Source organism: Mus pahari, chromosome 11 (assembly GCF_900095145.1).
Source record: "Mus pahari chromosome 11, PAHARI_EIJ_v1.1, whole genome shotgun sequence".
NCBI classification, from domain to species: domain Eukaryota; kingdom Metazoa; phylum Chordata; class Mammalia; order Rodentia; family Muridae; genus Mus; species Mus pahari.
Window position 1 is genome coordinate 8,019,147 of NC_034600.1, and position 27,914 is coordinate 8,047,060.

General features: G+C 38.1%; 2 protein-coding genes across 6 annotated transcripts in view; one reads left to right on the plus strand and one right to left on the minus strand.

Moving 5' to 3' along the window:
• The window catches only part of Arsk (arylsulfatase family member K), a 40,175-nt gene extending 29,222 nt beyond the window's left edge, over positions 1–10,953 (minus strand). For both annotated transcript variants that reach the window (XM_029544013.1, XM_021208667.2), the window contains exons 1-3: positions 10,752–10,953; positions 6,048–6,177; positions 3,782–3,941 (exon numbers count right to left, since the gene is read on the minus strand). In XM_029544013.1, the coding sequence (XP_029399873.1) occupies positions 3,782–3,941; positions 6,048–6,177; positions 10,752–10,883 (422 nt within the window). In that variant the 5' untranslated portion in view covers positions 10,884–10,953. The remainder of the gene's footprint in view (positions 1–3,781; positions 3,942–6,047; positions 6,178–10,751) is intronic.
• A 155-nt stretch (positions 10,954–11,108) lies between these two features.
• Positions 11,109–27,914, plus strand: part of Ttc37 (tetratricopeptide repeat domain 37) — a 105,475-nt gene continuing 88,669 nt past the window's right edge. For 2 of the 4 annotated variants that reach the window (XM_029543987.1, XM_021208292.1), the window contains exons 1-9: positions 11,109–11,204; positions 11,746–11,815; positions 17,180–17,243; positions 18,682–18,829; positions 20,743–20,833; positions 24,167–24,310; positions 24,691–24,782; positions 25,483–25,558; positions 26,020–26,160. In XM_029543987.1, coding sequence (XP_029399847.1) covers positions 20,744–20,833; positions 24,167–24,310; positions 24,691–24,782; positions 25,483–25,558; positions 26,020–26,160 — 543 coding nt within the window. In that variant the 5' untranslated portion in view covers positions 11,109–11,204; positions 11,746–11,815; positions 17,180–17,243; positions 18,682–18,829; position 20,743. Of the gene's footprint in view, positions 11,205–11,745; positions 11,816–12,297; positions 12,385–17,179; positions 17,244–18,681; positions 18,830–20,742; positions 20,834–24,166; positions 24,311–24,690; positions 24,783–25,482; positions 25,559–26,019; positions 26,161–27,914 lie in introns of all 4 variants that reach the window. The other 2 variants (XM_029543989.1, XM_029543988.1) reach the window with 2 other exon arrangements.

Consider the following 27,914-nt stretch of genomic DNA (forward strand, 5'->3'; position numbering starts at 1 on the left):
ACTCAAGATACAATTTGCAAAACACAAGAAAATCAAGAAGAAGGAAGACCAATGCATGGATACTTCATTCCTCCTTAGAATAGGGAACAAAATACCCATGGAAGGAGTTACAGAGACAAAGTTTGGAGCTAAGACAAAAGGATGGACTATCCAGAGACTACCCCACCAGGGGATCCATCCCATAATCAGCCACCAAACGCAGGCACTATTGTACCTGCCAGCAAGATTTTGCTGAAAGGACCCTGATATAGCTGTTTTGTGTGAGGCTATGTGAGTGCCTGGCAAGCACAGAAGTGGATGCTCACAGTCAGCTATTGGATGGAACACAGGACCCCTCAACGAAGGAGCTAGAGAAAGTACCCAAGTAGCTGAAGGGGTCTGTAACCTTATAGGTGGAACAACAATATCAACTAACCAGTACCCCCAGAGCTCGTGTCTCTAGCTGCATATGTAGCAGAAGATGGCCTAATTGGCCATCATTAGGAAGAGAGGCCCCTTGGTCTTGCAAACTTTATATGACCCAGTACAGGGGAACACCAGGGCCAAGAAATAGGATTGGGTGGGTAGGGAAGCAGGGTTGGGTGAGAGTATAGTGAACTTTTGGAATAGCATTTGAAATGTAAATAAAGAAAATATCTAATAAAAAATTGAAAAAAAATCGACTTTCAACCTAAAGTTATCAAAAAAGGCAAGGAGAGACATTTCATCATCATGAAAGGTAAAAATCTACCAAGATGCAATCTTAATTCTGAACATCTATGCTCTAAATGCAAGGGCATCCAAATTCATTAAAGAAACTTTACTAATGCTGAAAGCACACATTGCACCATACACAATAATAGTGGGAGATTTCAACACCCCACTCTCACCAATGGACAGATCCTGGAAACAGAAACTAAACAGAGACACATTGAATCTAACAAAAGTTATAAACTAAATGGATTTAACATATCTATAGAACATTTCATCCTAAAACAAAAGGACATACCTTCTTCTCAGAACCTCATGGTACCTTCTCCAAAACTGACCATATAATCGGTCACAAAACAGGCCTCAACAGATACAAAAATATTGAAATAATCCCATGAATCCTATCAGATCACCATGGACTAAGGCTGATCTTAAATAACATCATAAATAGTAGAAAGCCCACATACACGTGGAAGATGAACAACACTCTACTCAATGATAACTTGGACAAAAAAGACATAAAGAAATGAAAGACTTTTTAGTGTTTCTGAAAATGAAGGTACAACATACCCAAACTTATGGGACACAATGAAAGCTGTCTTAAGAGGAAAACTCATAGCTCTGAGTGCATCCAAAAAGAAACCAGAGAGAGCATACACTAGCAGCTTGACAGCACCTAAAAGCTCTAGAACCAAAGGGAGCAAAATAACCCAATAGGAGTAGATGGCAGGAAATAATCAAACTCAGGGCTGAATTTAACCAAGTGGAAACAAAAAGAACTATATAAAGAATCAACCAAACCAGGAGCTGGTTCTTTGAGAAAATCAACAAAATAGATAAACCCTAAGCTAGACTAACTAGAGGGCACAGGGACAATATCCTAATTAACAAAATCTGAAATGAAAAGGAAGACATACCAACAGAATCTGAGGAAACCCAAAAAATTCATCAGATCCTATTACAAAAGGGCATACTCAACAAAACTGGAAAACTTGGAGGAAATGGGCAACTTTCTAAACTGATACCAGGTACCAAAGTTAAAATCAGTATCAGATTATCAGATTAATGATTTAAACAGTCCCATATCCTCCGAAGAAATAGAAACAGTCATTAATAATCTCCCAACCAAAAAAACAAAACAAAACAAAAAAACAACAAAACAAAAAACCATGAACAGATGGTTTTAGTGAACAGTTCTATCAGACCTTCAAGGAAGACCTAATGCCAATACTCCTCAAAGTATTCCACAAAATAGAAACAGAAGATACCCTACCAAATTCTATGAAGCCACAATTACTCTGATTACTCTGATACCTAAACCACACAAAGACCCAACAAAGAGAGAGAACTTCAGACCAGTTTCCCTTATAAATATTGATGCAAAAAACTCAATAAAATTCTTGTAAACTGAATCCAAGAACACATCAAAATGACCATCCAACATGATCAAGTAGGCTTCATCCCAGGGATGCAGAGATGGTTCAATATATGGAAATCCATCAACGTAATCTACTATATAAACAAACTCAAATGGAAAAAAAAACAAACCACATGATCATCTCATTAGAGGCTAAGAAAGTACTTGATAAAATCCAATACCCATTCATGATAAAAGTCTTGGAAAGATCAGGAATTCAAGGCCCATACCTAAACATAATATAAGCAATATACAGCAAACCAATAGCCAACATCAAACTCAACGGAGAGAAACTTGAAGCAATCCCACTAAAATCAGGGACTAGACAAGGCTGCCCATTCTCTCCCTACCTATTCAATATAATACTTGAAGTCCTAGCCAAAGCAATTAGACAAGAAAAGGGATTCAAATTGGAAAGGAAGAAGTCAAAATATCACTATTTGCAGATGATATGATAGTATATGTAAGTGACCCCAAAAATTCCACCAGAGAACCCCTAAACCTTCAGTGAAGTAGCTGGATATAAAATTAACTCAAACAAATTATGGCCTTTCTCTACACAAAGGATAAACAGGTTGAGAAAGAAATTGGGAAACAACACCCTTCACAATAGTCACAAATCATATAACATACCTTGGTGTGACTCTAACTAGGAAAGTGAAAGATCTGTATAATAAGAACTTCAAGTCTCTGAAGAAAGAAATCAAAGAAGATTGGTGATGCTTAAAGATCCTTTCCTTTGCCTCTCACCATCTGGTAATCTCTGTGTTAAATGTTCTTTCTGTCTCTGGCTTGTTCCTGTGAGTCTGTAAGCCTCTGTCAGCACTCCTGGGAGACCAGCTCTCTCTCAGTGCACAGAGGGCTGTGGAACAGCCCTACCTCCTGGGTGCAGATGTAGGTCCATAGCACCCTGTCCCAGCTGCTCTGCTTTTTCTGTGTGTGCTCCTGAATGGTCCCACCTTAGAGAGTCACTGAGAGAAAAATCCTAGATTTTCACTTTCAACCAGAAGGCTTAGTTGCTCATGTGCTTTTGTTGTGTGGCAAGAGAACCCATGGCCTCTACCATTAAGCCAAACCACTAGCCAAGATGGCTGCCTGACTTCTGAAGGTTTACTGAAATGAGTGAAAAGTTACAGCAGCTTTAATTTCTAGAGAACTGTCAAAGGTAAATAACAAGAATATGAAAAATGGCGAAAACACCCTGTTATATAACAGAAAGTCACAAAATAGTTCACTGCAGAAACTATCTTACATTAATTATAATTTTTTTGTTTGTTTTCTTTTCATGACAGGGTTTTCCTCTGTGTTGCCTTGAGTGTTGTGGAACTCACAGAGTGCTGGGACTAAAGTCATCTACCAACAATGCCAGGTTGCTAAAATCCAGGAATTATACATGTTAATGTTTTAGAAAAGAAAAACCCAGCAATTATTCATGTTAAGGTTTTATAAAAGAAAAATCCAGCAATTATTTATGTTAAGGTTTTACAAAAGAAATACCCAGCAGAATATTAGCAACTTTAATATTTTAAGAAGATTAAAGAATCTTAAATTTTAGCCAAATTGGCATAATTGAGGGATTAAGAGATTTAATTTCAGCCTTGTGGTAAAGCAAGTGGTAAAAAAGAGCCATTGAATGTGCGACAGAGGATGGTGTAGGGTTAATTTAATTATTACCTAACGGAATGATGTCCTGAAGTATAGTCCACTTTTCCAAATTTCTGTGTCTGATAGCCATGCTTCTCCATGATGTCCATCCATGTTGTATAATTTGGATCCAGACCCTTAAAATTATTCCATGATTCTGTCAAGTGAGTGAAGAGGCCACTCCACATTGCTGGGGAGTTAAAAAAAAAAGAGAGAAATAAAAGAATAAAAATGAAATAAAGACAAAAATAAAAAAACTGCAAAAATAAAAGAAATAAAAGAAAATGATGAAGGTAAAATTTAACAATTCAAGTTTAAAAGGAATTACTCGAGAGCGTGGCTGGCTGGTTTAGAGTATGTGATTTGGTATAAGAAATGCCACCAGCTGTGGCAGTTCACAGACATTCCTCACTGCTACTTCACTTTACTGGAGGGACACCTTGCAAGGGGTTAGTATATCTGTTCTTCATATGGATTCACCAAGGCCTAGAGGTTAAGTTGATTAAGGTATTTGTTGTATTTATGGCTGGATTATATATAGGGCTTGAACATCATTAGCATTTTTCAGTCATAAAAGCTATCTGTAAGTATTTTGTCTAATTTTTTAAACCACAAGTTAGTGCTCTGACAATTATAGACCTTGATTCCTTATATCCTCAAGGGTTTTCCTAGTAATTATCTTTCTGCTAGGTTTTTCTAAGGAAAAAGGATGCTATGTGTTCCCTTTCACTTTCTAACATTTAATAAATGTTTCTTTTCCTTTTCCTTTTCTCATTTTGTGTGTAGTCCTAGTAGGTTGGATAGGCCTTCTTTTCTGTGTGTGTGCATGTGCATGTCTAGATTATCTTCCTAAATAGTTTTTGAGAAAAGGTATCCCTCCCCATCTCCCTTCCTCCTTACTTCTACCTTCTCACTGAACCTTGCACTTTAGCTTGGCTGGCCATTCCATAAGTCTCAGGAACCTTCCTGTCTCTGCCTCCAAGTGGTAGCATTATACGCATGCACTATCACACTCAGTTTATTATTGTTGCTTTAAATTCATGGGTGCTGGGTACTCAAGGTCAGGTCTCATGACCATGGGGCAAGCACTTTAGAAAGTGAGCCATACTCTAAGCCCCTCTTTTCTCATCTAAGTAAATACTGCCTGAGAGGTTGGGTATGAATCCCAGTAACCATAGTTCTGGTATGTTCTTTGATGTTATGCAATATTTTTGTTTTAGTTTTCTTCGGTAAATTGGGCTATTAATAATAAACATGCTTATGGAATTACGAGGATTACTTCTAAATATTAGAAGAATATTACCAACTACAGTAAGACTATACTAATCATTCATATCACTTTCATTCCTTGCCATATGCTTCTTCTAGGAAAACTATTTTTGTGAGACCTTCAGAGTTCATTAACCACGTTCTCATTTACTATTCCAATTGCCAACAATGATTTAGCACACTTAGCATTCTGTAGATGGGGAGACTGGGTTACTTCCATTACAGGGTACACTGAGGTTTAGAGTCACCTTACCCAAGTTCAGGGCTCTTTCTACTCAACACAGTATAGAAATTAGCAAACACATTTTTACACATGATCTCTATGACTCTATTGGCTCAGAGAGAAACCAAACTGTTGCTGTCATTTACAAGTTCCATGACAGAGAACCACAGACCACATAGACAGAGGCACAGAAGAACAACTTTCAGACAAGAGTCTGAAAACAAATGTTCATTTTCTAAACTCATGGCATATGGCCAATGACATGCGTACCACCAAAACTGCGCCTATTTGTTAATAAGGGGAGCACTTAGTTTGCTGATAGATGTAAATTGAGACAGAAGAGAAAGAGATGAAGTATATAGTCTGAAATAATTTGGAAAGTTTTTAGATAAATATGAGTAGAAGTTGTGCCTGGGAAGGACCTTCCAGTGAGCCTGCTGACTGACACCTTTGTGGTGTGAGTCCAGTCCTTCTGAAACTCTCACTGAAAGACTCCCTTGGAAACAGTACTCTCTGACTTATGAGTGCCTGTTCATCTGCTTTGATAGTTAAATGAAAAAATGAAATGGAACTAGATAGTATCCCAGGCAAGAAAAAGCCTTTCTTCAGAAAAACAAGTTAGAAATTCAAATGAGCCCAACATTCTACATATCTTAGAACAAACCAGTTATACCAAGGTATTTTTATTAGGTATGAAATATGACTTTACGATAGGTTTTTGCATATGATATTTTGAATATGAATGTACTTTTAGGGGTCTGACTCTTTCCATTAATATTAGGAACATTAAAGGCACATTCATACCTGCACGTGATGGACAGCAGATGGGAGAATTAGTGTAGGCATTTAGGAAGGTGGTGCCATGTGCTCTCATGAGGTTAATGAAGGGAAGTTTTACTACCTGACTTCCTGGTTGAAATGTTAGTCTTCCATCCTGAAATAAAGAAATTCAACCACTGCTGATTATGCTACAAAAAATTATTTCCTTTAACTTTAAACACAAAATTCACAACCCAAAAGACTTCAGCATGTTTGTTCAAAATCTCAAAAAGAAAAACAAACAACCACAGAGGTATGTTATTAAGGATCCATAGCTCAAATAAAAATCGAAAGTGTTATGCTCAAATCCATTTACAAAAATTAAGTTAAAGAACTTCTTGAAAAGCTCTTTTGGAGGATAAAGAAATAATTTAAAAATTATATTAATAAACATTAAATACTTGACATGTGTGTTTATGTATCAGGCATCTTGCAAGATCTAAGGATACAATGGTGAGTTAAAATGGAGTTTCATATCCATAAAACTTATACCCTGTAGCAGAGATTTAAAAAAAAAAAAAAACAGTAGCAAATTAACTTTGATGTTTCAGTTTGGGTTTCATTGCTATGAAGAGACACCATGACCAAGGTAACTCTTATAAATGGAAACAGTTAATTGGGGCTGGCTGACAGTTTCAGAGATTTAGTCATTATCATCATGGTAAGAAGCATGGTAGAATACAGACCATCATGGTGCTGGAGATGGAGCTGAGAGTTACGTCTTGTTCTATAGGCTACCAGGAAGAGACTGGATTCTACACAGCATGTAGCTTGAGCATAGCAGACCTAAAGCTTACACCCACAGTGACACACTTCCTTCAACATGGCTACACCTACTCCAACAAGGCCATATCTCCTAATAGTGCATTCCCCATAGGCCAAGCTTTCAAACACATAGTCTATGGAGGCCGTACCTATTCAAACCATTACATTTAGATACTTATATGAATTATATGTGTGTATTTGTGTATATACATGCATATATACCTTATCTTTTGAAACAGGGTCTCATGTATCTTAGGCAGCCTCTGACTTGGTAAAAGGACCTTGAACTTCTGATTCTCAGACTACATCTCCTGAGTGTTGGGATCATAGGCAAACATTACTACAACCTCTTTGTGAGGTGGTGGGAATCGAATCCAGGGCTTTGTGCATGCAGAGGAGTCCCATGTGATCTGCATCCCACACATAGCTATACATTTCAATAAATTCTAATTGCTGTTTCTGAATTATGGCATGGCATTTAGTTCTTTTTCATTCTGGGACAAGGAGGATCAAAGGAAAAGCTTAGATTTCAAGCACTGTTCTAGTTTGATTCTGTTGTTGTCACAAACATAACCATGACTCAAAGCAACTTATGGAAGAAAGGTTTATGAGTTCTGGCTATAGTCCATCACTGAGAGAAGTTGGGGCAGGAATTAGGCAGGGTCTTGAGGAGTAGAAACCATGGAGGAACACTGTGTGCTGGCTTGGTTTCTGGCTAGCTCACTCACAGTCTTATGCTTAGTCAGTGTTCTTATATAGCCCAGAACCACCTCGACAGGCCATAAACTAGACAGGCTGTAAGCTAGACTGGCCACGGGATACTGATGCCCACAATGATCCCTGCTCTCCTATACCTATGAATAATCAAGACACTCTCCCTCTTCTTCCTCTTCCTCTTCTTCCTTTTTAACGTGACACAAGCTGGAGTTATTTGGGGAGTGGAACCTCAGGTGAAAAAATGCCGCTATCAGATTGCCTGTGGGCAAGTATGGGGGAGCATTTTCTTGATCAATGTGGGATTAATTAATGATTGGTGTGGGGATGTTCACCTAACTGTACACAGTGCTACTCCGGGGCAGCTAGCCCTGGGTTGTATAAGAAAGCCAGCTGAGGAAGCTACAGGAGCAAAGCCAGTATGCAGTCTTCCTTCGTGACTTCTGCTGCAGTTCTTGTGCCTTAAGTTCTTGGCCTGACTGGATGGAGTGTGACCTGACACTTTAAAGATGAAACAAACCCTTTCTTCCCCAGCATGTGTTCAGTTACAATGTTTTATCACAATAATAGAAGTACTAACTAAGATTCCCCCACAGACATTCATAGGTCAGTGTGATCTAGTGATCTAGGCAATATCTCAATTGAGGGTTTCCTCTGGGATAACTTTAGGCTATGTCAAATTGACAATTAAAGCTAACTAGAAAAAGCATTATCCTATTAGGTAGTCAAAAAATGACTTATCTACTATGGCAAGGCCTCATATTGTGCGCCTTCTTACTTATCTACCACACCAAGTTATATTATGGGCGATTCCACAGTATACATTCCTGTCCGACTATTTACTTCTGAAACCTCATCAAATGAATGCAACCAGTGTGACCCAACAGTGGGGAGGTGCAGTGCGTGTGGAAGCAGGGGTGCAGGGGGTGCCCATGTCCTTTAATGTCCAGGCAGAAGTGTTTTTATCCAGATATAATTTATATACAATTTACACATTTAAAATGTGCAACTCAAAGGTTTTTAGTGTATCTAGAAAGTAATTTAGAACATTTATATTATTCCCAGAAGCACCCTTAGCCTTCACCCTGGGCTCATTTAAAACTGAGGCAATTGCTAAGATGCTGTCTGTCTCTACATAGCTGCTTTCTTTGGACATTTCATATAAATGGATTCATATAAAATATAGTCTGTCATCATTTCTTTTGAGGACACAGTTTTCTAGGTCCAGCCACACTGTAACAAGCATGAGTTTTGGATTTCTTTTCTGGTTTCTGAATAATACTACCAAATTCCATCTATACATTTACCAGCACTTGGCTATTTAGGTTGCTTTCACTTCTCATCTTCTACCATAATACTGTCATGTAGATGCTTTGGTGCAGACTATGTTTTCATTTCTCTTGGACACAAACACAAACATACACATCTAGGAATAGAATTGCTGCATTGCATAGTAACTCTAGTTAGTCACTGTAAAAACCGTCAAATGGTTTTTTCAAGATGGCATCTCAACAGCAGGGTATGAGGTTCCTAATTCCTCCATATTCTCATTAACTCTGGTTATTATTTATGGTGTGTGTGTGTACTAAAGAACTGGCATATTAACTGTAAAAACAACAGGCTAAGCACAACAGTTTCATACTCTGATCATATTTACCTCCACATCCCCCCTCCCCTCGCTTGGCTCTCCCCATATCGTCTCACACGACCTCCTCCTATTTTTATGCCTTTTGATATTTACCTCCGCACCCCCCCTCCCCTCCCTTGGCTCTCCCTACATCGTCTCACATGACCCCCTCCTATTTTTATGCCTTTTGATCCTGGCTATCCTTCTGGGGATCAATTGGTTTGAGCTACACTTCCCTAATGATTAGTGAATCTAAGCTTCTTATTATGGGCTTATTGGCCATCTGTGTATATTCTATGTGGGAATGTCTTTTCAAATCCTTGGCTCACTTTAAATGCCTAATCCATGATTATGACAATTTACACTTCCATGGTCTTGAAGGAGTTTTATAGCCTTAGCTTTTACATTTAAACCATTGATTCACTTTAGTTTTTACACATGGTGGAAGGCAGGACCCAATTTTGCTCCTTTCCATGTATATATTTACTTTTCCAGCACTACTTGTTTATAAGACTATTTCTGGACTCTTAAATCTACTCTACTGGTCTGAATATTTATTGTTCTGCCTGTAAAGTACTATTGTGGTTATTGTAGCTTTGCCATAAGTTTTAAAAATAAAAGTGTTTTTAAAAATTTTTTTTGTTTGTTTGTTTTTTCGAGACAGGGTTTCTCTGTATAGCCCTGGCTGTCCTGGAATTTATTTTGTAGACCAGGCTGGCCTCGAACTCAGAAATCCGCCTGCCTCTGCCTCCCAAGTGCTGGGATTAAAGGCATGCGCTACCACGCCCGGCTTTTTTTTTTTTTTTTTTTAAATCAGTCTTCTTTTTCATGCTTTTCCCCTCCCAATTCGGGTCCTTTCACTTTCCATATGAATTTAATTCAAATTTAAGGCTATGCATACACATATAACTTCTTTAAATCAGTGCTAACACAATTATAAAATGTCTAAATTAGTGGTTCTCAACCTTTCTATGCTGCAACAGTTTAATACAGTTCCTCATATTTTGATGACTCCCCCAATCATAATATTATTTTTGTTGCCACTTCATAACTGTAATTTTGTTAGGTATGAGTTGTAATGTGAATATCTGATATTTCCGATGGTCTTAGGTGACTCCTGAAAAAGGTGACTCGACCTTTCCCAAGGGATCGAGACCCACAGGTTGAGAATTGTTGGTCTACAGAATAAAGTTAAATTTCCTTCATTCTCAACCGAGCACTAAGTTTTGCAAATGTAGGCAACTGACATATGACTCTGGAAAACGAACACAATTTTATAGAAGTACACAATGCGTTTTCCTTCAAAACTGAATTGAACCTGGATATTGGCTAAACGTTAATAACGGTAAAAATGCTTAATTTGTGTCCATGGTGAGCAGTGTAGTCTCTACTGGTGTGGTTGAGGCAGAAGGATTGCTGAACCCCAGGAGTTAGAGACCGGCTTTTTACTACTACTTTATTAGTATGCACATGCGTGCTTTCAGTGTGCGCATGCGGGACCTCTCAACCCCAGTGTCCCGTTCCCTGTGACGTTTCTCCACAGGCTGTGGGCGGTGTCTGCTCCCGGTCCTCTGGGTACTTACGAAGGAGTCACTGGCGACCAGCACCACGTTGGGCGCATGGTTCACTTGCAGCCTTTTCTTCTGTGTTCTGGGGGCCGGTGCTGCGAGTGCTAACGCTGCGACCACCGACACCAACAGCAGCATCGCGAGCATGGGCGTTCAGAAGCGGCTGCTGAGCCGGTCTCCTGTGGCCTGCTCTCCAGTCATGAGCAGGGACCGGACTCTAGGGACAAGACTAGTAGTTTGGCTTACAAATACTGAAGTAAATATGAGTGGCACTTAGAAACTACAACTCCCATCAGGCCAAGGACAGGCGCATGCGCAGAAAGCAATCGCGCTCAGCCCCTGTGAAGACCGTTTTAATCAAATTTCGAGCCAATGATAGCTCTGCCAGTTCCTCTCACTCAAGCGATGCCTGTGGAAGCGCGCATGCGTTGTTCAGACTCGTACTTTGTGGCAGTCCCACATGCCCAGGTGGGTTCTGATTGCTTCGGTTTTGGCAGATGTTGAAATCTAAAGGCAGTAGAAATGGTATTTAAGGGGAGAAAATACTGAGCATGAGCGTGATGTTAAGGGCCGTCTTCCTTTTGTGCGGGGCTGAATGTTCGCTGACAAAGTGAACTTGGCGGTGATGAGGTGGCAGTGATTCTTGTCACTTAAATTGGATGGGGTTGTGCCCCTATGGGACTTTAGGCTAGGTCACTTCGTGTGTGGTCTGGATAGTGGTTTGGATTTCTGCTGCGTTCCGGAACCCTAGTTAGGAAGCCCGCCTCATCGTATTTCCTCCTTTTGCCGACCTGTAAGGATTGTGCTCCTATGGGTTGAAGAGCGGGCCTAAGAAGTTTCAGGTTCCAGATACAGAAAAGCTTGGCTGTTCTTTGTCTTTGGAGGAGTAAAAGGAGCCGGTTCTAAAAGGAACAGATGTGGACTGTGTGAAGTGTGCGGCTAATTGACGTATGCTCGGAGTAACATTGTTGGGTATAGAATAATCAGCTGCTCCTTTTTTAATTGCTAGATTCCTTTGGAGAATTCTGGAAGAAGCACGTTTCTATTTCCAAGTCAAATTATTCACTGATAAATTTCAGGTATATATAATTGTACAGTACACCATATGTTTTGATTTTTCTGGCAGGAAAAGGAGGAATAATGCTATTTATTTAAAATCTCATCTCTCATATTTGGCAGCCTTTTGTACAGATTAATTGTAACAAAGAAAACACCTTACACATCTAATACAGAGTGGTATGTGCTTAGTGTCTGTTAAGCTTTACTGTATATTTACTGTGTAGCATGCTTTTATGTGGAATGTACTCTGTAATCTTCATTTAGACTACCTTTTTTCAGATGGGAAAACAGAGAGGTTAAATAACTTTTCAAGGGTGAGAAAGCTTATCTAAGTAGATTGCCTCCGAAACAGTGCACACTCCCAAGAACTGTGTTGAGTAAAGTTGGAATGTAGAACATACTTAACAGAAACAATATCAACTAGTGCTTAGTTTTATAAAAATTACATTTGGTCTTCTTTTTTGCATGGTCATGATTCTTTGAACACTGACGGTCCTTGAAGGCTTTGTTTTTGCAGGCCAAAGGACAGGAGCACATCCTTTTCTTCTTTCTGTAATTGTGGTGTCAGTGAGAGCAGGTGCTGTAACAGGTTAGTGGAACGGGTATTTTGGGGATGCAGTTTCAAAGTGCTGCTAGAACCTAAGAGGGTTCTAGTACTTTCCCTCTGACATTAAGTGGGACATCTAATATAATGGTCCTCCCTGCTAGCTTGTCCAGCCCATACTTCATCTTCCCTGGTGGGAAAACTTCCACTGAGGAGCTCGTTCTATACTTGTAGAGGTTTAAGTATTAAAAGTTCTGATTTAGAGCTGAAGACAGTCTTCTACTTTTAGCTACTCATTAATTCATTGTACTTTGATAGTACACTGATAAAAGCCTGTCTTCCTGTTTCTTCTCCAATAGTTGTCTTCTCAGTCTTGCTAACCAGTCTTCAGCTAGTTATTGTTTTACTGCAGGTTGCTTCACTTTTTTTGTTTTTTTTTTTTCCTGGAATCTTAACCTTTTAAATTTAATTAACTAATTATTTTACTGTATGTATCCACTGCAGCTTTCTCTTCCTCCTCTCCTCTCAGTCTCTCCCTCTCCCCTCCCCTCCTCTCCCCTCTCCCCATCTCTCCCTTTATCCTCAGAAAAGAGGAAGCCTCCCACGGCTATCAACGGGCCCTCGTATATCAAATTGCCACAAGACTAGGTCCATCTTCCAGTGAGGCTAGATGAGGCAGCCCAGTTAGGGAAAGGGATCCACAGATAGACCACAGAGTCAGAGATAGCCCTTACTGTTAGGAGTGCCACATGCAGACCAAGCTGTAAACTTTTACATGTGTGCCAAAGACCTGGATCTGTCCCATGTCCCATGTCCAACCTCTGGTTGGAGGTTCAGTCTCTGTGAGCCCCTTATAGGCTCAGGTTAATTGATTCTGTAGGTTTTCTTGTGGTGTCCTTGACCCCTCTGTCTCCTACAGTTCTTTCTCCCCCTCTTCCACAGTATCTCACAAGCTCTGCCGAATGTTTGGCTATGAGTCTCTGTATCTGTTTCCATCAGTTGCCCCTCTCATGACAGTTTCCAAGTATAGCAGAATATCATTAATAGTGTCGGGGTGGTCTCTCTCTCATGGTGTGTGTCTCAAGCTGGATCAGTCACTTTGTGGTCATTCCCTCAATTTCTGCTTTGTCTTTACTCCTGCACATCTGGTAGGCAGGACAAATTGTGAGGCAGAACAAATTGTAGGTCTCAGCAGAGGAATTTCCTATGACCAAGGAATAATTAAAGATATGTTTAACATCCTTAGTCTTCAGGAAAATCCAAATCAAAACAACTCTGAGATTCCATCTTAATACCCATCAGAATGGCTAAGATCAAAAACTCAAGCAACAGATAGCATATGCTGGTAAGGATGTAGAGCAAGGGGATGTGGTTGCTGATGGAAGTACAAACGTGTATAATCACTTTGGAAATCAATTTGGTATTTTCTCAGAAAATTGTGAATAGTTCTACCTCAAGACCCAGCTATACCACTCCTGGGTCTATACCCAAAGAATGATCAAGGACACATGCTCCACTATGTTCATAGCAGTTTTATTCATAATAGCCAGAAGCTGGAAAGAACCCAGATGTCCCTCAGCTAAAGAATGGATACAGAAAATGTGATACATCTTAATTTTTCTTTTCTTTTACTTTTTTTGGTTTTTCGAGACAAGGGTTTTTCTGTGTAACAAACCCTGGTTGTCTTGGAACTCACTTTGTAGATCAGACTGGCCTTGAACTCACAGAGAATCCTGCCTCTGCCTCCCAAGTGCTGGGATTCAAGGCATAGGCCACCAGACCCCAGGATTGTCTTTTCTTGTTTTAATGACTGCCTTCTGGATATAGAAGTTTTTGTTAATCACCGAGTTATTCTGTGAGCAAAGATCTTTTATGTGTGCGTGTGTTTATATGGTTAGGTAGTATTCAGGATAGAGGCTGTGGTTTAGTTCACAAGGGCTGATATAACAACATACCACAACAGAAATCTCTTTTCTCATAATTCTGAAGTTTAGAAGTCCAAATTCAAAGAGTAATCTCATTACTCTTCAGATGTAATTCATCTAGTCTTCATTGCCTTTGACTTTGCAAATACTGTTGTATTCTGAAATTCTTTCACATATGATGTATATATTTTGGGGTGTTGTTTGACTTTTCTTATGGAAACATGATCAAGCAGGCTGAATAATGAGCTTCTTGGACTTACTTACAGAGCATGGGTGTGGAGTTACTTAGGGGAATATGAATGACTCAAAGTTAGCTGCATCACTGAAAAGCCATTGCAACATGGGCAATGAGGCTGTGTTCTTGAAGCTCCCTGTATAACCTGTGAATCCTCAGCCACTTGCAGAGAGTATCCTGCACTTCATTATGTTACTACTTATTTTACCTTGGGAGAGGAGCCTTGTAAATCATATCAGTTTCAGGTGCTTTCTGAGACTTGTGAGTTGTTTATTTCTTGAACCTTATAAACTTTATTTTTTTGAGTCTTAAGCAGCCTGCCACCAGGATGGAATGTTTTAATTTGAAAGAAATTTCTATATAACATAGCAGTATACAATTATCCCACAACAGCCTCAGATCTCTGTATGTCGGTGTCTGTCAGGTTTACATCATCAGCTAGTGATTTCCATGTTAGGAACAGGTTGGTTTAGAAAAAAAATTCTACTCTCAAGAAGTTAGAGGGTGTGCAGTTAAACAGCCTAGATCTAGCCTCTGCAGGGCTTTTAATATCCAAAGGAACAACAGAATTTCCCAAAGAACTTCCAGTTTTGGGAAACATAGATATACATACTTGTAAAAGTCTAAGACTAGAAAAGGCATTAAAAAGTATGGGTAATAGTTGAATGCAAAAAAAAAAAAAAAAAAAAAAAACACTCCCCCAAAGCAGTAATAACCCAAACTATTTTCTGGAGCATGCTAATGTTTTCAAAACGTCAGCTCACTTTCACTGAACTGAGTGTTCTGTGATGACCGAATTTAGAGTTGCTGCATTCATCTGTGTGGAGTATTTGGATTTTCCTGAGACTTTAAGATTCCAGTATACACTGTGATAGGACACTGAAATCTGTATGGTAGCTACAAATTTCCTGCACCATGTAGTAATTCCTTTAAGCATGTTCTTTGGAATATGTTTTTGGAAATGCTGGTATAGGTCAAAAATGTTATAGGATCGGACTGGTGTGAACTTGTTATGGTGTAGGTTGTAAGTTTGACATTTCAACATGGTTTTGTTAGGAGTAAAATGAGACAAGGCAAAGTAAGAGTAAGCAGGCTGAACAGTTGAGAGAAGCAAGGATACACAGTTAGAATACTGGATGGCTCTCCAAAAGAGTAATGTGAGTATTGACACATGCCTTTTGGTGATCTAGACTTTGGAAGCTAGATCGTCAATCATGTGTTTTATGTGTACTACTCAACAGGATTGTGTTGTAGTTACAGAGATACTAGTGCTGTGTTGAAACACCATGACCAAAGCAACCTGGGGAGGAAAAGGTTTATTTGACTTACACTTCCACATCACATTTGATCATCAAAGGAAGTCAGGACTGGAAGTCAACCAAGGAAGGAACCTGGAGGCAGGAGCTGATGTAGAGGCCTTGGAGGAGTGCTGCTTACTGGCTTGCTCCCATGGCTTGCTCATCCTGTTTTCTACAAAACCCAGGACCACCAGCCCAGGTGTTGTTCCACCTTCTATGGATTGGGCTCTTACCCATCAATCACTAATTAAGAAAATACTCAACAAACTTGCCTGCTACCTTTAATTAAAAATTTGTCTATGTGTACTGTATTTACATCATTTCCACAATTCTTCTGGTGCCTTTCATGTCTTACTACAACTAGCTCCTCTCAAATTCATAACCTTTTAAAAATTATTATTGTTATATACACACATGCACATACATATATAGAAATGAATATATAAATACAACCTGCTGAGTCAATTCATTGTTGCTCATATGTATATGTTTTAGGGTTGACTACATGGTATTGGATAACGTTCTCAAATCTCTCTTAATTGCCTATAGCTCTTCATCTAGAGGTGGAGCTTTTTGTGATTTTTCAGCATCCATATTGGTATTTCAGCTGGCACTGTCATTCTTAGGTCTTGTTTATGTAACCATATTATTTTGAATTTGGGATGAAGACAGGATTTCCAACAGTTTCTGAAATGACTCTTTTTTTTTGGTTTTTCAAGACAGGGTTTCTCTGTATAGCCCTGGCTGTCCTGGAACTCACTTTGTAGACCAGGCTGGCCTCGAACTCAGAAATCTGCCTGTCTGGGATTAAAGGCATGCGCCACCATGCCCGGCTCTGAAATGACTCTTATTGTCACTTCTGCTACCATCTGTGTATGTACAGGAAGGAGTGTTCTTATCATTGACAGTCTAAAATCAAAATAGTGATTTTGAAAGTTGTTGAAGATAACTGTGTATTGTGCTGTATCAAATACCCAGCCAAGATTTAATTCTTTATGAAGGAATAAACATTAATTTCACTATTATACAAATTTCTTGGTTCTTTAATTATGTGTATACAAAATAATTGTTTTAAAATGAATTTCTTTATGACTTGCTGTCATATTGATTGCATACCTTTGTTTCTATGCCTCTGTATTTGGGGTTGTGTAACATTTTGCAGGAGGAAAGGAGGCATGATTGGAACAGCTTAAGTCCTGGTTTAAACCAGTTCAGAACTTGGGAGATGAAGATTAGTGGCTCTCTGAAAGATGAAAGACTGAAAATCATATAGATTTATTCTTCATGTTTTAAATTATGATCAGGGTGAATCTAATTTAAAAAATATGGAAGGATTTGGGTGTTGGGTATCACTATCTCATGCTTGTGTTTACTTAATTTAGGTGAAAAATGGGTAAGGAACAACTTGACATTCAGTTCATGAAGAAGATGCAGGTGTGGTAACAGGTAAGAGGGGAGCAGTGTGCTAAGTCACAGGCAGTCAGCCTGCCCTTATGGAACGATCTATCCCAGGTCCTTCAACAGCAGGATTAGTGATGGATGCTGCTATACTACAGGTCAAAACAAATACCTTTAGACTATTTATTACTTCTTGTTGTGACTTACTTTCTAACTCTTTGAAAATACAGTTATTGCTACCTTTAAGCTTAATTTGAGTAAAAAAATTTTAAAGTTGCTAGTTGGAAAATTTTCATTGCATAAAAGTATGCAAAAGTGTATGCATTTTCTCTTGGTAATCAGTTATTGTGCTCAGCTTCTTTTAGCATAGTATACTGAGCTTTAACTTGGGAGGAAGGACAAACGGTAGGAGAGGGGAGTTAGAAAAAGTATTAGTATAACTGTGGAATAGCATTGCTGCCTTTCAAAGGACTTATAGTCTTAGAAATGCTTACAATTGAGGGAAATAATCCAAAATAGAGGAGCATAGGGGTACATGGAATCATTTTAGATAATGGATTTTTTTTATGAAAAAAAAGATTTGAATGTTACTTAGTGGACAGTTTTCTAATGTTTATTTTTAAAAAATGGTTAATAGGCCTCTTATTGTCCTATTTAAAAATAGTTAACTTTCAGGGACAAATTGCTTTGTGTTTGAAACTTACATGCATGTACATATGTGTATTCATGTACATATGTGTTAGAAGAAAGGAGTACCTGAGAACCTGTGTCCTATGTCTAAGAGAAGAAGGGACAGGAAGAGAATAGATGGTTCCATTTCAGTGTAAAGAATTACATGTGGAAGTGGGTAGATATGGAAGATACTGAATATAGCAGCTGTTATCAAGAGAAAGTGTGCATTTCTAGTGGGCTTCAAATGGAACATACAGTTTCTGATGCTTTTCAGCTGTCCTTTGTCTAAGCTTGTCTACCTGACTCTCAAGGTCTGTAATCGTTGGAGGCTCTACTTAGCTCCAGTTTGCTTCTGACATTTGGTGTATCTACTGTGGTCTGTTCAGGGTAACTTTCTCATTCTCTCTTGTTCCTTTCTTGTTCTCCTGTTCTCCCCTTTCTCCTTATGCGATGTCTCTGACTGGAGTGATGTTCTTTCTTCTCTCCACTGTTGCGACTGTCTTCTCCTCATAGTTGTTTATTACCTCACACAGTGTGTCTTCTCTAAACTCCTACTGTACCTGCCTGTTTCACCTTTAGTCTGGCATTTGGTTCTCTATGAAGCCATAGATGTTTCTCCTGATTTAGGTTGTATTCTTCAGGGCAACAGGGCTTTTGTATTTTGTCTGTCTTTGATGAGCTTGGTGCCCATGTGGAGATTTTCTCTTGTTTCTTCCTTTTTTATTCACCCACCTAAGGTCTTCTTTATTTTATTTTTTACTTGGATCTCTCTATTTATCTGAATCAGTTATCCTCACTGATCTTTTCTTTTTAGTCTACAGGTTACCTTGCAGAAGGAACGTGGCTTGAGAAAGCTAATGTGAAATCAATGCTAAACTTTGTTAACTGCTGCCATTAAGACTCATAGACTAAAAGCATTTTTTCTCTAGTTCATCTCTAAATCAATATCAAGATACTTTCAGGTAAGGTAGTCATTCAAAGATGACATAATATGATGTGTAATTTGGTAATTATTGCAACAAGATGTTATATTTGGGAAATCTGAATGTATCATAGATAAACTGATTTTATAGTGTTATAATTTTTATGTTATACTGAATATTAGCTTTCTTTAAGTTAAAACAACCTTATCTATAAGTCTCTAACTTCATAGATTTCTTTTGTCTCATACTTGTGCATTTCAGTTTGGCTAGAATGTAGTGGTAGTATTCTGTCAGTATTTTGTTTTAGTATACTATGTTAGTGTACCATGTTCGTGCACTGTATCGGTATAGCATGTTAGTATATAGTGTGTTTATGTAGTACATTAGTGTAGTGTGTTAGTGTATTATATTGGTATAATATGCTAGTGTACTGTATTTGTGTATAGTGTTAGTGTATGGCATGAGTATATTATATTAGTATAAAATGTTAGTATATGTGTGTAAAGTGTGGGTATACTATATTAGTGTATAGTGTTAGTGTACTGTATTTGTGTATACTGTTAATGTATGGCATGACTGTATTATGTTAGTATAAAATATTAGTATACTGTGTTTGTGTAAAGTGTTAATGTACTGTATTAGTATATTGTATTAGTGTACTACATTAGTATGCTGCATGAGTTTATTGTATTTGTCTACTTTGTTAGTGTACAGTGTTAGAATACTTCATTAGTGTACTGTGTTAATGTCCGTCTTAGTGTATTGTGTTAATGTATTGTATGTACAGTGTTAATGTATTGTGTTTGTATAAAGTGTCAATGTACTAGTTTCATATACAGTGTTTGTTTACTGTGTTAGTGTAACATTGATCTGCTATGTTAATGTACTATGTTAATGGATTGTGTCCATGTACTATGCTTGTGAAATGTGTTAGTGTACTTACTGTGGGAGAGCAGTTACTCTGTTCCCTTACTGTATTTGAATACAGTGGGGGTATACTCCGGGAATTTGTTACTGTGAATATCTGGAATCTGGAGCTGCTTAGTATTTAACTTTGTTTTATCTTTATGATGAGATTAGAAAGAGGTCAAGTCAGCAGAAAATGCAATTGTTTCTCTCTTTTGAGAATTGTATTATTAAAAACAAAGATTATATTGTGATTGCATTTGATTTGGATAAGTTGGTAATTTATAAAATATTAACATGGGCTACTATAATTTAAATTAGATTAATGTACTTTCATATTAAATGAAGTACTTTGCCTATAAAGTAAAATCTTTTAAATTTTTGAAATAATTTTTAAAAATTAAATCACTGTACAAAGTATTAGGTTTCATGTAGGGAAAGTTGACTTTGAACTTGCTGTGTAGCAGAGATTGGCCTTGAACTCCTTGAGCTTATTTTATTGGATCTTGCTTTAAAATCAGCTTGGGATTACTATATATTGTAGGTCTTTGTTCATAAGATCATCTGTATTTTAGCTAAGTATGTGGAGTGTGGATATAATTCTAATATAGCTGTATTTCAACATGTATTTATTGGTCACCTGCATTTGTTAGACTAAGTCCTAGAGATAGAAAACCAAAAACAGACAAAACCCTATTTATACAGAACTTAGATTCTGCTGGTATTAGGATACACATAGTAGAGATGTTGAATATATGATACAGGAGATGTATTAGTACTTGGAAGTAAAATAAAGCAAGAGAAGGGGGCATACGGGGTGATTTTAAGTAAGAGAGGGAAGAATTAAAATCTTAGGAAGCTTGTTCAGGGAGAAGTCCAATGTGAGGAGACAGTTGAATAGAAATCTGAAGAATTGAGGGAATGAACTGTGTGTATAGCAGGAGGGAAAGCATATTCCAGAGAGAAGAAATTAGATTTTTCTTTTTCAGACGGTTATGTTTAGGGAAATATTCTTCTAGATTCACTACAGCTTCTTGTTTTGATAGAATGTCCAGCAAAGAAGTGAAGACTGCTCTAAGAAGTGCAAGAGATGCAATCAGAAACAAAGAGTACAAAGAAGCTTTGAAACACTGCAAGGTAAAGGTTATTTGTTTCTTGGGCAATCGAATACATTACCAATTTATGGGTTATTTGTAGGTATAAGTCTTTAATTGTCCATATTCAGTCAAGTGGTAAAACCTGAAGACTCATCTCTCCTTATAGGTGGGGTATGTTTCTGTTGCTGCACTTAATATTCTTGATTGCTAAATTATCAAAGCTCTGTTTTCAAAGGCAGAAGTATCAAAAGCATCTTGCATTATGGAATATCACTATACATTGTTGTTGTTGTTGTTGTTGTTATTATTATTATTTTGCTTGAACTATATTTTAAAATGTGTCTGTTATGTGTATTGTGCTTGTAGAAGTCAGAACAAATTGTAGGAATCACTTCCCTCCTTCTACCATGTGGGTCCTGAGGCTTGAACTCAGATCATTAGATTTGATAGCAGGAACCTTACCTTCTGGGCCTATTCAACATTTTTATTATTTTAAGGTATTTGACATTCTGAATTCTATCTGACCAGTGGGTAGAAGAATCAAGATTCTAAAGCTTTCTTGTGTGCCGATGGGAATGTTCCTTTTAAAGAGAAATTGACTGCTATATGAAGTCCTTAGGGAGGTGACAGGATGCAGCCCAGATCATGAGAGGAGGCCTTTAGTTCCTCTTCTGTTTCAGCAGGAAAAAGATAGGTGCAGATACATTCAGGGCGGTGGGAAAATCAGCATTTTTTTCTTTTTCTCTGATGGCTTCTGTTTTTTGGTGACATAAGGGCCCATTTGAAAATTCGAAGGTTCATGCTACTTAGGTGAAATCTGTGACTGATGGAGTTCAGTTATGGATGGTAAGAATGATGAGAGAGGCAGAAGAGGCAGCAATGAGAGGAGGGAGGAGGTGTGGCAGCAATGGATCGTAAGGAAGGATGAAGCCACAGGAATAGGAAGGAGAGTCTGAGGTCCAGAGCTGTTACAGTGAGACCATTACAGTCATTGATTGGTTGGGTAGGCGTGTCAGACACATTAGAGATCACCTCAGAGGCATTAGAGCACACTGGTGCACGCAACAGGATGAAGTCAAAGTGTTTCCTCTTGCGCTACTTTGGCCAAGAACAAGCCCAATTTTGATTCCCTGCTTCTTTCCCTGTGACCCATCTGTCTGTAATTTATGGTTCTGGAGTTGTCTGATGTATGAGTCTCCGTCTGTGCCTGCTTAAATGCTGTCTTGTTTGTTTTCCCTCACAAAGGGCTTTTGTTAAGCCTAATCTGCATAGAAAACATCACAAAGGGAAGGCATTCTTTAATAGAGTTTTGCAAAGGACTGAACTTTACTGGTTGAGAGCACTCAGAAAAGCAAACATGACAGTAAAGCCTCAACAGACTTATGTCCATGCTGCTTCCAGTGTTTATGGTGGGTATTTAAGGACACTTTTGACCTTTCTGCTGTTTTCAGCAAATGTTTATCATAGTGGACATAAAGACACATGTGCATTCCTTTTTGAATCAGGAGCATGAAAGAATATGCTACTTAAAATTAAAGCTGTGTAGCATGGCAAGGTTACATTGTACTCTTAAAGGCAGGTTAGACAGGCTAAGTACACAGCAAGATTTTTAATTGTTTTGCTTTGTTTAGTTTTATTTTTTTGAGACAGGGTCTTTCTGTGTAGCCCTCTCTGCCCTTGGAACTCTCTTTGTGGACCAGACTGGCCTTGAACTCACAGAGATCTGCCTGCCTCTGACACCTAAGTGCTGAGATCCTATGTGTCTCCATACCTGATTTGATTCTAATTCTTTAGTGGCCTCAAGGTTTATTTACTTGGCTGTGAGGTTCAGCAAAGGTACCAGCCTCTCTGAATGTAAGAGATCTATTCATAAAAATAAATTGATGACTGAGATTAGCAGACATATGAAACCATAATGGTACTAATCTGGTACAGTCTGTTCAGATGGAGGATGCAGTATATATGGAATGAGAAGAGAGGAACACAGAGCTTATCTGGCAATGCTCATATGCTTGTGCACCCATGTAGTTATTACTATTACTACTATTATTGTTAGTGTGTGTGTGATGTATATGTGTATGGTATGGGGCATACACATGTGAAAATCAGAGAACAACTTTGTGGAGCCAGTTCTCTTTCCACCTTTGTGTTGAGTTTCAGGGAGTGAACTTGGTTCCGTAAGCCTGGGTGGCTCACTGAGCCATTTGGCTGGCCCAAGTTCCTGTTACCTATTTAGGATGGGTATCTTTCTGGTAAAATTTTGACATGAATTTCATCAGGTAGCTTATAATTTATAGTGGAGAACAAAGCAATGGCAGACGTCTCTTATCTGAGGTAACCCAAAACTGGTTGACAACCAAAGAAAAACTACCCAAGAGTGTATTTGCTGTGGTTCTGTCTCATAGAGCTTTGTTTGCATTATGGCATAAGCATTCCTTTGCGGAAGCTGGCTCTAGGTTGTGTACATCAGTAAGGTACTTTTCTTTCTGTGTCCTCTCGGAATTTTCTGCCTATTTTCACCACATTTCTTTTGTATGTGATTATTTCCTTTAAAATGTATCTTGGATACTGAAGCTCTGATTGTTAGTCAGACAGTAATTAGTGGTTGGTAGCTGACATGTAGCTGTGTCAGTTGATAAACAGTTATGTGCCACCAGTTGTACTCGGTGATCAGAACATGAGCAGAACCAGCCCTAGTGTTTAGGGTTTCACTTTGGCAGACACCTGGTTAAGTTTTGCAGGAGGCAGCATTATTGGATAGAGTACAGCTTGTACAGTACACTGGTGACATTGCTGGAAGTGTGTGGATGCACAGACGTCTAATTATTGGAGAGTTTCAACTCATAGAAAGGTGATTTTTCCCTAGAATATGCAAAACCTTGAGAGGCTCCTGGTTCTTTTTTTTTTTTTTTCCCTTCTCCTAGAACATATTAATTGTTGCCTTAAACTGTTTACTTTAGCAGGTACTCTTCTTTCTGAAAGCATCATCTCTATATACCTTTGTTCTAGATGGCTGGTGTTATTCAAACATTTACTGCCATTGTGTATTTGAACATGTTTGGTATATTGACATTAGGATGAATTGACTTATAACTGCCATGAAGAATCTATCTTTAATATGAGAAAATATTATGGGAAAGAAAATATTGGTGTTGGATGAAGTGCTGTGGAGACAGGAATGGGGCTGGGCATTGCTGTTCTCTTCTACCCAGCATTCTCATGGGTGGGCGAGGCATGTTTTTCATTTACAGTACCTAGCTAGCTATGAGTCTAAGCTTGCTCTGGTGGTGGCAGACTCATAACAGACTATTGACTTGTTGTTTATTAAGCAGTTTCCAAAATGTAATGACTTACTCTTAATTTTTTTAATCAGACAGTGTTAAAACAAGAGAAAAATAACTATAATGCCTGGGTTTTTATTGGTGTTGCTGCAGCTGAACTAGAACAGCCTGATCAGGCCCAGGGTGCCTATAAGAAAGCTGCTGAACTAGAGCCGGAACAGCTACTCGCTTGGCAGGTATGGAGACGTGTTAGTTCTTGTAATATAGGGCAAGTGCTTGTTTTCCATTTTTCAAACTGTAGATTCCAGTGTTAATATAAGAAGTTAAACCTGTCTTATGAACAAAATTATATTTTTTAAATTAAAAGTTAGGTTTAGATGATAAAGATACTGTTTGTCACTTTTTAACTTCCTACCTAGTAGATTATTTTTAAATATAAAGACTTTAACTATAAAGTCTTCTGACTACCTTTAGTTTACTTGAAGAGTAATTCCACCCATCTTTCATCTGTAAACTCTGCTAATTTGTAGATGTTAGTACATTATTTCACACAATAAGTAAATTTTGGGATGTATAAAATTTTGCTAAGAATAATCATTGCCACTTCCTGTTTTAGGGTCTAGCAAGTTTGTATGAGAAGTGTAATCACATAAATGCTAAGGATGATTTACCTGGTGTTTACCGAAAGCTGCTGGATCTCTATGAAAGGTAGGAATATGTGGGGAAAGGTGAATCTCTTTACAAGTTTGAATTAGAATAGTTCTATTCATTGAAGTATACTAGCTAGGCCTCTCTAGAGAAAGAAAACTGATAGAATGAATCTACATATATAAATAGATTTATTTAGAGTAGCTGACAAGCTGTGATCCAACAGTGGAAAGTCCTTGAATCCAGTAATAATTTGGTCCTTGAGGCTGGATGTCTCAAATGGTCTTTGGCAAACTCAAGAATTTCATAGAAGTGGGCTCTACTGCCAGTGAAGGAAAGAACTTGCCAGAGTGAAGGGAAGCAGACAAGAGCAGCTTCCCACCTCAAATGATTCAGTCAAGAAAAATCTCTCCCAGCTCTACCAAGTAGCTTGGGTTTTAGTTAATTCCAGATATAGTTAACTTGACAACCAGAAATAATCATCACAGAGGTAGAAGGACTGTAAACATTTACTGAGAATTCAGAAACAATTTTCTTCCAGAAGTTCATCACAAATTTTTTTGTGATTGAAATAGACTGAAAAGACTATTACGATGATTGACTCAATTTGGAATTTTAAAATTTATGGTCAAAATATTGACAGATGATCTTTAGGCTTATTGTATAAAATAATACTATAGTATCAAATGCTTCAGGCTTTTAAGTCTTTGGTTTCTGCTATCAAATTAAGATTTCTTTTTCTTTTTCTCTTGAACCTAAGTGTTGACAGACAGAAGTGGTGTGACGTGTGTAAGAAGCTCGTGGCTCTCTATCACCAGGAAAAGAAACAGCTAGAGGTGAGCTAGTGACCTCTGAGCTACTTCCATAAATGTTAGAAAAAAGTTTTCATCTAACTTTAGTGAAAGTTAAAAATTAAGATATAGTATGATATCAAAAATATGAGAAATAAATTACAATGCTTTGGAAATTGAATTATAATTTAGGATATCCTAACTTCGAAACTTTAAAAATAGTTTAAGTTTCCTAAGTAGTGTACTTGTGGAGCTTAGCCAGCCATATTGTTACCTTCTAAGTTGTGGGGGCTGGGGATGTAGTCATCTGTCTTGTGTCTTAGTGATATTCGGTTCTGGTAATTTGCCTAATTAACTTTTTTTTTCTTTTTTTGGTCAGAGTTCATATAGCATAGGGCATATTTCTTTTGCTATTTTTACGTGTTAATGGATGAAATAATTTTGATCATTAGGTTTAACATTTTAAGTTTATGGTAACATAACTATTTCAATCTTCTTTTCACCAGGTGGCTCAGACATGGTATAGATTGATAAAGACTCGGCAGGAAGATGGAGCAGACAGACAAGAGCTTTATGAGCTGTGGAGAAAATTGAGTCAGTTGCTGGCTGAGAATATAGAAGATCAGAATAATGAGACCCAGCAGATGGTATTGTCTGGTTTGATTCTCAGGGTCTATGCCATGACCTAGACATAGGTTACATTCATAACCTAATTCAAATTAGAAAGTGGAAATACAGTGAAGTGACACAGGAAAGTCTTGTGTGTCGCACAGTGAGCACTGTGTGTGCTCGGCTTGCAATTCCTAGAGGTTCTTGCTGATGATAAAATTAGAAACCTTTGCTTACAGTCTCATGGAATGTGAAGGGGTAAACCTGGGTCTTAGAATATTAGAATTTCAGGCACTTGTATTCATAAGAATCCACAATAGATCATTAACTTAGTCACTGTAGAAAGGAAAATATGTAAAAACTGACTTTCACAAAACTGCTGTACCTTCTAGAAAGTTGTACTTTGTTGCTATTATTCCTTATACTTGTTAACTAAGGGTACTGAATTACTTAATAATTCAATAGGAGAATATATATATATTAATTATGTAATGTTCTTTTTTAGTGTATTGATTTCCAAGTCATTGAAAGAGTTTTAAAATATAAAACATTAGTTTTGAACCATAGTTGGGAGTATCTCTTACATATTTTATTAGTAAGTTTAATAGTAACTTAATTTTTTATTGAAATAAATAGCTATTTAATGTATGCTTGTTAAATTGAGTGCAGTTTAAAATAATGGTTGCAAGCTATACACAATGAAAACTTTTTTTATATGTTTACTTGTCTATTTGGTAAATTGTTTTTTTGTTCAGAAAATAATGTTGAGAATGTATTGTATGCCAGGCAGTCCCCAAAGGGTTGAAGATTAAATGTTTGTGTAAGAAACCCACTTAAAAGGAGAACGGGTATTGTGGTTCAGCTTCAGAGGTTGAGAGTGTACTGACCGTCTGCTTGCTGCATTGTGTGTACAGCATGGGAGGCCAGCAAGGTCAGGAGCCCATGCAGGTCGGAGCTGTTCTCATGTGCTGGCTGGGATAGAAAGAGCTGAAGGAAGATCCGGGGTCTAGTACCTCCTTCAGGGAGACCTGTCTTCAATCACTAGGCCTTACTTTCTGAAGCTTCTGCCACCTACCAAGAACACTACAGCCTGGTGACAAAACCCTCAACCCATGGCTTTCAAAGATTTTTAGGTCCAAATTTTAACATACAATAATAATGACTTGTCTGTGTATAAGCAGTTGTGGAAGAAGTTTAGTAGTGACAAGTTGGGTAGCCCATCACTTTCTCTTAAACTCTATCTACATAATGTAGCATTACTAGATTTCTTAAAATACTATTAGTTAATAGAGTATCAACCGTACCAACATTAGTTAAGTATATTTTTAATTTATTTATGCTTCATGGGAGATAATTCATTAAAAAAAAAAAAAAGTAGTATCTTACTATGTTGCCTAGGCTGGCCCACACTCCTGAGTGGCCTAGGCTGGCCCACACTCCTGAGTGGCCTAGGCTGGCCCACACTCCTGAGTTTATGGTGTACCTCTGTCTTTTTCTTTTTTTGTCCCTGTCTCCACTCTTACCTTTCCCCTCCCCTCTTCTTTCCCCATTTCACTCTCCTTCCTTCTCTTCCTTCTTGCTTCTCTTCCTTTTTCATTTCTTCTCCCCCCCCTCCCCGTTATTTCTCCCTCCCGTTTTTCTTTCTATGCTGGCAATTGAATCTAGTGTCCTACACATTCTAAGATCATGTTGAACACAGAGCTATTCTGTCTCCAGTTAATACACACACACACACACACACACACACACACACACACACACACACACACCACACCACACGAGAGAGAGAGAG